Below are 12,339 nucleotides of genomic sequence, written 5' to 3' on the forward strand. Positions count from 1 at the left end.
AATTCTCTCTCTCTCTCTCTCTCTCTCTCCCCCCCTCTCTCTTTCATTCCCACCTACCCAACAGTCAGTTGGTGCAAAACCTTTGCTGTGATGAATGTAATGGTTTAAGGTAGAAAGGGGCCGCCCCCTACAGCTGTTGACTGAGTAAACTTGAGTTCATCATTTTTTGTGAATAAAAATATTTCTTTAACAATTCATACTAGGAAACACTGTATGTCACCCATTAAGTGACACACACACACACACTTGTTTCTACTGCCAGAAATTGATTGCTGGACTTGTGAACTGTGTGGACAAACCAACAGTCAACTCTTCACCCACTTTTTTCATTCATTCAATGGTCAAAGCAGAAGCTGGACTCAGTCCCAGCTGACAAAGGGTAAACTTCACCTCAATTTGTCCTTTGTTGCCTTATCACGGTATACTTACTACTCGAGAGTGCAGTACAGCAAACCAGAAACCACAAATTTAAGGAATCACTGAATCCAGGACTAGTGGAAGCAAATGCATATTGTTAGCAAATGCGAGAACAACAATAACAACAACAATTATAACAACAGCGGAAATAACAACGAGAATACGCTTCCAAAAAATTGAAGCTTAGCTGTAGAATATCATGGTATAAACGTCCCTCCATTGCTGTGCGCTGTTGAAAAACCTGAAACACTCGTGCATTTTTCTACTTCAAGATCATTTTCTCAGACCACTTGAAGTATAATGGTATGGCAAAATGGTAATATTACATTGTATTACAGTGCTTAGAGCAACACAATTCAATCTGCTGTTATTTTACCAAATAGTCTATATAGTCAAATAGTTCTTTGGTAAAATATAGCAAAACCTAATTTTCTGTGCAAAGTAATATTAATTTTTTTCATATAATTGTTCTGGGTTTTTTGCATTAAATCATCAGTGCTAAGCAAGTCAAACTTTAATTCTACTTTATTTGTAGTACACTGGTAGAGTGGATGAAAACGTTGCAGATGTGGTGGTGATGAAAATCAAAGCTCTGGACGACGACCTCGTCAACACGGACAACTGGCTAGCCGTGTTTACAATCGCCAAAGGCAATGAGGACAATCTCTTCTCCATCGAGACAGACAAGGAAACCAACGAGGGCATCCTGAAGCTGATCAAGGTACGAGAAGTTCTGCCACAGATATCAAGGTATATCGTTATTGGACTTTTGGTCTTTTCTTTCTCAGTTTATTAGCTGTTGTTTCTTCTTGTTTTCCCTTCTGGACCGAACAGGCTGTGGATTTTGAAAATGTTAAAAATATTGAACTTCGCATCCTGGTGGAAATGTGGATGGTAGTGCAACATTATTGGATGTGGGAGTTCAGGTTGGAGAAGGTGGTCCTCTGGGTGTTGGAACAGGTGTAGGTGCTGGGGTAGGTGCTGGAGTTGGAGCTGGGGCCGATTTGAGCGCAGAGGTTGGGGTTGATTTGAGCGCAGAGGTTGGGGTTGATTTGAGTGGAGAGGCAGGAGTTGAAGGGGGTGCAAATGTAGGACTCCATCCCAACCTTGGGGCCGGTGTTGGAGTTGGGCTTAATCCTGGACTTGGGACTGGATTAGGAGTGGGACTCAATCCAGGAGCAAACGTCAAGCCAAAAGCACCAGCCCAAAGTTACCCCATTAAGATATCGGTGAATAATTTACCAGAGGATCCAGCGTTTGTCCCAGAAACCAAGGTTGTTCCTGTGTCAGAAGATCCAAGCGACAGTCCTAAGGACGGTGTGATCACCACTTATGCTGCAGTTGATCCAGACACGGGTGAACCTTCTGAGGATGTAAAGTAAGTCACATAAAGGTGTTGGAAATATTCTTGCACATTGTTCTAATGTTGCCCGGAATAGTTGATCAAAAACAATAATGCAGTATTGATGGAATTTAATAAAGGACATCTTTTTATTAACTTTTTGCCGATATACGAAATGCTGATAATGTTTAAACACTTTTTTCTGATTCCAATATCAACCGATACCGATATATCAGGCAGTGGTGGCCTAGTGATTAAGGATGGGTTAAAGCAGTGATTCTCAATGATTTTCTGCCAGGCACCCACCAGAGGACAGATTTATTTTAGTCTAGTCAGCTAATGTTATCAGACATCCCTAATTTTTAGCATTAAAACATCATCCCTTTGTACATCTGGTTACATCTGGTTACTGAAACAGTTCATTTGTTACAGTTACTAATTATAGGATATACTTTTGCAGGTGTCCTTGGGTGAGAGAAAGGCGGCTATGAAATAAAATGTGTTATTTTTATTGTCATTATTATTATTATTATTGCTTTATTGACATGTGTATTGTTGTTGTTAAGTTATGCTAAAGCCTATGATCCAGGCAACTGGTTTACGGTGGATGAAGAAACAGCAGAGATTAAACTCAACAAAGCACCAGACCGAGAGTCGCCATTCTTGGTTAATGGAACCTACATTGCCAAGATTCTGGCCATCAGTAAAGGTATGTATGTATCCAAGATAATCCAAGTGTGTTATTATTATTTTAATTTTTGGGGGGGGACTAATGACCACTCCTTTTATCAGACATGCCAGCAAAGACTGCAACGGGAACCCTAGCCATCAAAGTCATGGACTCCAATGACCACTGTCCCACCCTCACCACCAGCCACAACAGCCTATGTGATAACCAAAAAACGGTCATCGTTACCGGTCATGATGTCGACGCCAATCCAAACGCTGCTCCCTTCAGTTTTAAAATTGTACCTGAGGGAACTAGAGGCAGCTGGACTGTGGGACAGATCAATGGTGAGTAAAATCACAAGACAAGTTGGAAGCAAAATCCTGCTTGGAGGCTATTAGGTTACATTTCCATTAGGGAAATTGTCACACAAGCTCCATTCTGCATTTTGGAAACTGGGGTGCTTGGAGAAAATCCTATTCAGAAAGGCCAATGGTTACCACTGGGACGTGAACCACTGGTTTGGCAAGAGCACTAATTAGTCTGTGTGTCTAATTGTCCACAAATAACCTGTAAAGTCCACATGATCAGCGCATTTTCAGCCTTAGTTAATGAAAATGCAGGTTTGGTGGAAAACATAAACACGCCCACAAGAAGGAGGGAGATCACTCCAGTCATGGAACTGTTGAGGTATCTAGGGGGCTGTATCTGTACATGTTGCAAGGCATGTTTGTTGTAAAGCTGGTTTAACAGCCATCTCTCTTCTGCTGTCTCTTTAGAAACAAGTGCTTTGATCCAGTCTGAGGAATCCCTGTGGCCTGGGTTTTATGAGCTGCAGTTGGAGGTCTTTGATGCTCAGGGTCTCTCCTGTCCAGAAAAAGAAGTTTTCACTGTTGAGGTTTGCACCTGTGTGGAAACAGACCACTGTGGCCCAAGAAAGGAGAGACAAACGGCTACTTCCTCAAAACTTTCTGTCCCGGCCATCAGCTTGCTCTTCATGGCCTTGTGCCTACTGTTGTGTGAGTCTATCTTGGAGAACCAAACTTTTACCCTGTTTTAGCACAAACATATGTTGGTAAACTTGTTTTCTTCATTTGATTCCTCTCAAGGCCACTTGCGTAAGTTGGTGTATCAGGTCAGGTATCATTATCATTTTAAAATGAACAGTAGCATTAGGTTTAAATTAACAAGTTTAAATATAGGTGTTACCAATTTATATCACTTCTGTAGCTTGTTGTTGTATTGGTGTAGTGTTTGTTGTAAATGTTTTTGGACTCCTGAATCACTTTTACTTATTACCATCGTGTTGTGTGTAAATTTAACTTTTTAATTATCTTTCTGTCTTGTTTTTTTTTTCAACAGTCATTCCGTTCCTCCTTCTATTCTGTGAATGCGGAGGAAAAGGCAAAATCTTTTCAGATCACTTTAAAGAAATTCCATTTGACAACAAACAGCACCTTATATCTTACCACACCGAAGGCATAGGCGAGGACAAGGTGGGATGCTTTCAGTGAATGACAATATATATATATATATATATATATATACTGTATATATATTCATTACGAGGTAGTAAGTGACACTTTCTTTCCTATTCTCCAGGAGGTTCCACTCCAAAGTGTTCCAATCATGTTGGGCGGGCAGAACAATGTTGACGGGGGACAAACACTGAACAAAAATCAACAGCAACAAACCATAAGAGAATTTGGTACTGTGGAAAATCATCAAACATTCTACAATGACACCATTCAGAAAATTTGGGAAGGCAGTCAGAGTTTATTGGAGACGGACTACCTGGACTATAACCACAAAACCGGACTGTTGCGTCAAAGGCTGGGTAACACCAAGGGTATCTTTGAGAACATGGCTCTACCTGACACTTACCTTCATGACTACTTTTCACAGGTACAGCATAGTTGCCTTGTATTTACTAACATTAATCTATTTACTCATCTGTTTACTTATTCTATTTCTCTTAACAGAAAGCAGTTCTTGCAGAGGCAGTGAAGGATGATTTGTTGGATTTTAATTATGAAGGTCAAGGCTCCCCTGCTGGTTCAGTGGGATGCTGCAGCCTCCTGGAGTCTGACAATGACCTACAGTTCTTAAACGATTTGGGGACAAAGTTCAAGATTCTGGCCGACATCTGTTTGCCTCCAACGCCTAAATCAACAACGACATTCAAAGAAGTTCTTCCATCTGAGCCAGTTTTTAAGTCCCAAACTAAGCACACGGTTGACATGAAAAATATGAATACAAGAGTAGAAAATGAGGTAACCACTGTTGACACCCCCAAACTGCCTCCGACGCAACACTCCTCCACGACACTTTCTCAGACTAACGTAACTAACTTCAGTCATTCTGCTAACATTAACCATTCTGCTAATATTAACCATTCCTCTAACGTTCATCACTCTTCTACTTTGCCGTCTATGCCAATCCAGACTGTTGTCCTACAGCAACAGCCCATGTACTATACAACCAACTCTGTCCTACAGCCGGTGCAATATGTGGTGAACCCCCAGCTGCAGTCCACGGTTCTTCTAGCAGATGGGACCCCTGGGTCAAATTACCAGGGTCTGTATGTAGTCAGTGGAGCCCACAGTCCTCCTGGAATTAATCTACCCAAAAAGTCATCCTCTGGTCTACTCTCCAAAGGAGTCGAGAGTCCTCAAAGCCCTGGTAGCCCTACCAATGTAGGCAGCCCTAAGCAGTTAGTACCAGGAGGTCCCAGTGTGGATGGCTGGAAGGTAGTGGGGCCAAATCCAGACGGTAATTATACAATAGTAAAACAGAAGAAAAAGAAGCGTTCAGCCTCTTTTAAGGGTTCTTCACCCAAAGATGCTGTACTGGTCAAAGAGGCCGCTTCCCCTCAGGGGACATTAGTTACAGCGGCCTTGGGAAGTGTGAGTGGCATTCTGCCACGTCACACTGTGGTTCAAGACGGGAATGTTATTACTTTAAATCAAACTGGGCAAACGTGGGTTGGACTGCCGGAGCCAATGGGATTAGGACCAATGACTGCTTTAGGAGTTGGTGTTGAGCAACAAAGTGTGGCTAGTGTTGGGACAGTTGGTGTGAATCAGTTTCATAAAGTTTCTTTAGAAAAAAGAGAAATCAGGGCTGTTGAAAGTACATCTATACCTCATTATCAAGGAACAGGCAAAACAGTCAAGGTTAGAGAACTGAAGATTTAATCTCCAGAGAGTGTCCCATGTGAGAATCAGAAACATCTCAAGGGTTAAAGGTTTGAGAAGCTGATTCATGACAGGAAATTATTAAAAGTACCATTCCAAAGGTATCAAGTGACGGAGCAGGCGTCAATTGATTGATGAGCAACTATGATGATGATTATATGATACAACATGTGGTTGAAGTAGAAGTCATGGTAGGTGGCAGCGATACCATCCAAACTTAAAGGAGAAATGTTTTCCAGACAAACAAGTTCAAGAAAAATCTGATCTTTACCTCATGTTATATGTATTTTTCTTATATTTTTGGTAATTAGGCTCCAAGGCCATCCCCTCTTCCTACGGCTTCTTTTTTTTTCTGTCATAGATATTGCTTTGTGATGTTCCCTCAAACACCAAATGTGTCCAATGTCAGCAAGATAGGAATGCAAAAGAAGTCACAACTGGTACAAGTTTCCATATAGTATACAGCCTCCAAAAGGTCTTTGTAATTTAAGACCTATGTTATGGAAATGTGAATATTTTTGGATGCAGGTTCTGTTGGGTGTTGCCTTGGAATCGAATATGTCGGCTGTATTCATTAATTGCAGTGGTTTGTGAGTAGACCTGAACCTGTCAACTGTGGGTCCAGGATGTCAGGTTGGAGGTTATGAAGTGGACAAATGGATTTGTAAAAATGAATTAAGACATTCTTTACTTGATGTAGAATTTGACCAGATGCCATGTGAGGTAAAGAAGAGTTAGGGTGGAATTCTGCAAAGGGTGTGGCTGGATTTAAAATGCTTGAGTTCTGCAAACACTGGACCTCTTCCAGATTCTTGGTTGATACACTTGGCAGGAGTCCTTAAAGGGTAAAAGAGGAAAATGTGAAAGCTGTTGGTGAATGACTGACACAAGGATTGACAAGGATTAATAGAGCTTAGAGGTGGATGACGAATCAATGTGTTTGGAATGCAGATATTGTGTTGTTGACACTAAATTAGAAGGAGAGGAAAGAATGGTGTTCAGAACGTCATGTTGAGTCAATGTTTGGGTACTTAGGTACACGTACGAACAAATCAGAAAAACTTCTGGCTCAAAATGTGGAGAGAAAATGAAGCTGTTTGACCAAAAAACTCTCACATGAATGTGAGAATGTGATTATATTACCTATCACATAGTACCTGTGATTACAGTCCCATTACTTGGCTATTGTGAATAAATGTGTCACCGTACATAGAATTGTGTTGTTAGATTTTTTTTATATTGGTTTTCACATTTTGTTCATATTTAGCTCGGTCATGTGGGCGAAACACCAATTTATTGGCACACATTGGTACAAACTGGGCACTGAATGGAGGTCATTGGTTTACATGGGGCGCTGGAAGCAAAAAAATAAAAAAAACTGCAGACGACAACACACAGGGTCTACTGTCAGGATTCACCATCGACATGGCAGGAAGCAGGTGGGACCCAAATGCAGTACTGGAGAGACCCTTTCTAGTGCAGGTAGTTTATTTGAAAGTGCAAGGCCAAAACAACAAAAACTCACTTCTTCACAAAACCAGGAACAAGGCATAAACCAGACAAGGAACGAACTACTAAGTACAAACTAAGAACTCGAAGCACACCTGTGTTTGTAAAATATTAAGCCCAGGAAAAGTCTGTCACCAGGACAGTTACCTGGTAACTTGAAATATAAATTTTTACATGATGCTTCTTACATTACATTTACCATTTTGTATAATTTGGGGGATGTTGCATTAAGATTGCGTCATACATTCTATCGCCCCTTACAGGTAAATTTGACTCAGAGTCAACCTCACCAGAACCAGGAAACCGAGTACATGTAAAAAACCCTGAAAAACAGTCGGTTCAAAAACCAGTCTGACAGAATGTTCAAAAGGCACTAAATCACTAGTCTGTGTTCATCTGAAGATTTACAGCCACACGTTTTTCTCAGTGCATCTGCAACTGCCTTTCGACCTGACTGTAAAACTAAAAATCTAATTAATTAAAGTTATCGTCATTACACACATGTCAAGTGTAACTGATTCAAAAAGCACAGTAACAGTACAATTCTTGACCCTCTTGTTGACTAGTTTTATTTTTACCCCGCGGGCACCTTAGGTAGACCAGGGGGGTTAAATTGGTCAATCAGTTCTGTTACGATGGACGAGTCACAGCCTTTAAAAATGTCAGGTGAGTAACTGACGGCTGAGCAGCAGTGAGGGGCAGTGAGGTGTAATTGATGTTTACATATAAACCTGTCTCTGTTTGTGGCATGTGTACTGCCCAGATGAGGGCGCTACTGGAAACCTAGGGATTCTTGGCCACACATTGGCCATGTACAAAAACAATAAACAACCATTCACAGTAAAACTCATAGTACCATTGTTTAATACTTTTTGTTTCTGTACGCCAGAGCCTTCAAAGAAACCAAAATTGTATCATAAAAGTCCTGCTGCAGTACCTCTGGTGACCTGCGTTGACATTTATCGTCAACTTTTTGTATTTTTCACACCTTTATTCAGTACTGACCAGTAGGTGGAAATAATTTTATCAAAGTCAACGCATTAGCTAATAGGTTCTCACAACCTGCTTAGTGTAACAGCATAACCACATTTCCACACAACGTTCTGTCAGTCGTTTTTTTATCAACCTGATAAACCGTCATGTGTTTATTATCGAAGGAAAACAAGTACTGCAGTTTTCAGGTTCACTAGAATGTAAAGCGCTGCAAGCAGGGGTGTGTTTTATGACTGGGCATGTCTTTCTCACTGTCAAAATATTTTAATACAGTTAAATTTAAATAAAATGATCATTCAAGAACGTTTGGATTAATTTACACCATAAATAATCGATAAGAAATCGATATGAAAGAAAAATCATAGCTTTTAAACTTCAGACTATATGCAGACGATACACTGAACAAAAGTGCTCATTACAAAAGAATGTGTGAGGTTTTTCCTTACAGCGCCGTGTCACCCATCGGACCATGTATAAACACAGATGTAAAGTTGCTTATAGCACCTCCTGTGGAGGCACGGGGGTGTACTAATTGTTGCGTTTTTGTCCACTTTTGTGCTGCACAAACCAGGTTAGTCAACTGAGACATTCTGCTGTGATATTAGATTCCTTTTCGTCTTAGAGTGGTGTTTCTGCACCACATGATACCTGTCTGTTCCTGTACATTAGATCAGGTTCTAACCCTTAGGCCAGACGTCAAGATGTTTCAAAATTCTACACCCTTACAGCTTCAAGCAGACACGCCTTTGTGACAGTGACAGTTGCAGCACACATACAGTAAAGGGAGGTGGGTGGAGGTTGGCTGCATCCAGGTGTATCGATACGTCAAGTCCAGCGGAGGAAGGGCTATGGAGCTAAAACATACGTAGGTGTGTCCTAAACAGATATAATTTAGGGCTAACCAGTTTGATCCAAGGGCTTAGTCTTGTTAGTCTTTAGTCTTGAGACGGACCTTGACATCAAATGCTTTGATGTCCCAGTCCTCATGGCTCGACTCAGGCTACAAATGAGCTTTCTGGTCCTGCTCCTGCTGCACATGGTGAGTACTGCGCTCCTGCCGCTGCTCCTGCACCTGTGTGAATACTGATGCACTTTCAAATTAGGGAACCGTAAATGGATGAAAGGGTTTTTGATTGGTCGTGATTTTCATGGTAACAATAGATATTAGTGAAAGCTGCAATGCATTGACAATTTTCTTAAATTTTTTTTATATAACCTCATAAAAAAAAAGGTAAAAAACTGAATGGCCAAAAAGTGAGACTTTTAATCTGTCAAACAAGGAACACGTCTGCTGGTTCACAGGAGTGAGTAAAAAACTGACATGAGTGCAACAAGTTGGCACTGGTGAAGAATAATGATGCCACATCCTAGAAATTGTGCACTGCAAACTGAGAGTGAGGTTATACAAGGACAAGGAATAAAGAAAAACTGCCATTAATGAAATGCATCATCAGTTAAACACCAGGCTGCAACCCTTACAGCTGAGTTACATGATGGGAATATCTGGAAAACATGATCCTACAGCATTTTGTTTTATTCTCTACAGTCATAAGGTAGTGCCTGGAGCAGTATGGTATACAGCGGACCCCCTAGATACCAGCTTCCTGAAATTCATGTATTTCATTAGTCTACATAGTCTACAACTATTGCAAGATTTAGCTCCTGATACGAGGAAATATCTAGTTACGAATGTTCAACCGTGCTCCTCACTCTATCCTCGCTTAGTTACTCCCTTTTACCCTATATAATACTTTTTATAACAAAAATATAAAATATTTTCTTAGTTACTATTATTTTATATTATCAATATATTTGTTTATATCTGTTTGTGATGTTTAGGAGGGGAAATGAATGGTATATTTCTGGGGGGCTGGAACAAATGAATTGGTTTTTAGTTCTTTTAAATGTGGAAAATTTGATCTAGATACGAGTGGATCGAGACAAGAGTGATGTTGTAAAAGGGATTAGACTTGTATCTCGGGAATCCACTGCACTTGGAAAACTATAAATAGTCCTGGCCCATTTTTTTTAATTTTGAATTGCCCGTCGTCTTCATTGAAAATTGAACTGATGTTTCACTTAGCGTTAGACGCCCGTGTGGTAAAACTACATTCCAGGGAAGGGATGTCGTTCCTTAGATCATAAACCTGGAATGTATTTGTTGAGACAGCATAGACTTTATTATATTATTTTATTATATTATTTATTATTATTGTGTAAGTCAGTTTGATGACTTTCACAGACAACTTGAAATGACTTGACGAGCTCAACTGACACACAGGCCTTGAGTTTGATACAGTAATGCACTGCAATCCAAGTGTACCTCAACTCAAAAATAATTTTCTAGTGGAGAATTTAACAACGACTTTTTCATTTCGCCATGAAACTACCGAAACTTGATATTTAATGGTTTTTAACCATTGAACTGTAAAGCACATTGAGTTTGCCTTGTGTATGAAACGTGCTCTATAAATAAAATTGAATTGAATTCAATTTATTTACCAAATAAACATTTTTCTAACTAACCAGTAACCAGAGGCCATATTAGTTTATTTATAACCTTTTTGAACATGTTTATTTGTAAAAGTCCCCATTGAAGAGGTTGAGACTTGATTTATGAAACCTGGCTTTTCCACCAGCAATCGACAGCAGACAGTGCATAAAAAGTGTTGATTGAACAAGTAAGAAGAGAAGATACAAGTCTTTGTGGGAAAAAACTAGATGAAAGTCATGTCGTCTGCAGCGTCAATGATATCAGAGTCACGGATTCACGACCCGGGAGTTTGGTGATAGTGGTTTATTTAAAGGCTCTGATGATTCTGCCAAGGCTGGTGGCACGGCTGACCTACAGCAGAGGGAAAACGATTGCCTCAGAGCCACCGGATGATTAGACCTGTCGATGAACTGATCTGTCAGTTCGCTGATGACTGTGCTGATGTCATCAGCCTTCAGGGTCTTCATACATAAAAAGAGAAGTTGTTTTCTTTTACTTTGTTTGTCACTTCACACTGAGTGTTGGAGCGTTTACCCTCCCAGTAGAGTTTGTTGTAAATGTTGACTTGAATGTCACTCCTAGAACAAACAACAGCTTTGTGGCTCTCTTCATGTACATAACATGTTGTTGGTTTTTTTCTACATTTACTATTTTTGAATAAAACGGATTGTTACTAAGAGCGATGGCCTCATGCTCTTTTTTACGACATCCTGTGTAGAAACACAATCATTTACTTAGGACGTAGAGTGAAGAAAAAGACATTTTTTAAAATGTTCATGTTAGATTTTCACCTGGATTCCATATAAAACAAGGAGATAATTTTCTCCCACCTGTTTCCTGTGTGCCGTCTAATTATCGGGGTGGGATTATTTCTGGTTTTAGATGTTGAGTGCAAAAGGACAGGAAATGGAGGCAAAGTCTCGGAAGAAGAGAGAGTGGATTCTTCCTCCTGCCAAGTTGATGGAAAACACTGACTACACCCACAAGGAATTCATTGCCAAGGTGAAATATTTCCCCTTAAATACCAAAAAGAAATGTTTAGAAATCTAAATGAGCTCCAGTAGTGAATGTCAAATATTAGGTTAGTGATACAGCAGGTTAGTTTCCTGAAATATTTTTTTGTAAACCTAACATTATTCTGTCTTGACAACATATATTTAGAACACTATTTGTATTTAAAAATAAATTAAAATGCTATTAGATAAGCAATAGGTGTGCAGTCCGAATGGCAGATGGGTGTAAGGTACGGATAGGGTTACATCAGGATTTGCCAAAGCCTTTATTTGTGTATTGAAAAGCAACAACACAATTCATATAGTCAGAGATATACAGTAGGACAGCAGTGAAATCAAGTGTGATGAAGGCTGACCAGAAAGTGACCGTTGTTTGTGTTTTTGCTGCAGACTCGCTCAGATAACGACGAAAAGGGCAAAGTGGATTATTACCTCTCTGGACCAGGAGCTAACAAACCACCAATTAACCTGTTTTTGGTCGACCATGATACGGGTTTTGTAACTATCACCGACATTCTGGATCGTGAGAAATACCTATCCTATAATGTAAGCAGTTCTACATGTAGTATTGTAGTATTGTTTTACTTGTAAGCAATTCTACTCAACAAGCTTCTTGTCAATCACTGATAAAAAAAAACAAAAACAAAAATCAAGCCATTTGGGATTAACTAGAAATGTTTCTCTCTTAAGGGGAGCAGATTCTCATG

General features: G+C 40.0%; 2 protein-coding genes across 2 annotated transcripts in view; both read left to right on the forward strand.

Annotated features, from left to right (window-relative positions):
* The window catches only part of LOC103399868 (desmoglein-3-like), a 16,069-nt gene extending 9,234 nt beyond the window's left edge, over positions 1 to 6,835 (forward strand). The window contains 9 exon segments of the mRNA XM_017040445.2: positions 953 to 1,138; positions 1,252 to 1,294; positions 1,297 to 1,795; positions 2,326 to 2,468; positions 2,552 to 2,773; positions 3,206 to 3,445; positions 3,789 to 3,922; positions 4,029 to 4,331; positions 4,409 to 6,835. Coding sequence (XP_016895934.1) covers positions 953 to 1,138; positions 1,252 to 1,294; positions 1,297 to 1,795; positions 2,326 to 2,468; positions 2,552 to 2,773; positions 3,206 to 3,445; positions 3,789 to 3,922; positions 4,029 to 4,331; positions 4,409 to 5,623 — 2,985 coding nt within the window. The 3' untranslated portion in view covers positions 5,624 to 6,835.
* A 2,086-nt stretch (positions 6,836 to 8,921) lies between these two features.
* On the forward strand, positions 8,922 to 12,245 carry LOC112488564 (cadherin-1-like). Its single transcript, XM_025065401.1, has 3 exons — positions 8,922 to 9,164; positions 11,502 to 11,621; positions 12,023 to 12,245. The coding sequence occupies exons 1-3, from the start codon at positions 9,111 to 9,113 to the stop codon at positions 12,221 to 12,223; spliced, it is 375 nt and encodes a 124-aa protein (XP_024921169.1). The 5' UTR covers positions 8,922 to 9,110; the 3' UTR covers positions 12,224 to 12,245.
* Positions 12,246 to 12,339: the final 94 nt, after the last annotated feature.

Source organism: Cynoglossus semilaevis, chromosome 2, assembly GCF_000523025.1.
Source record: "Cynoglossus semilaevis isolate Cse_v1.0 chromosome 2, Cse_v1.0, whole genome shotgun sequence".
NCBI classification, from domain to species: Eukaryota; Metazoa; Chordata; class Actinopteri; order Pleuronectiformes; family Cynoglossidae; genus Cynoglossus; species Cynoglossus semilaevis.

Bases quoted from the DNA above. Each gene is read 5' to 3' on its own strand.
- LOC112488564 (XM_025065401.1), top strand. From the start codon at position 9,111: ATGGCTCGACTCAGGCTACAAATGAGCTTTCTGGTCCTGCTCCTGCTG. The intron at 9,165-11,501 runs GTGAGTACTGCG...TTCTGGTTTTAG, and splicing joins TCCTGCTCCTGCTGCACATG to ATGTTGAGTGCAAAAGGACA. The intron at 11,622-12,022 runs GTGAAATATTTC...TTTTTGCTGCAG, and splicing joins ACAAGGAATTCATTGCCAAG to ACTCGCTCAGATAACGACGA.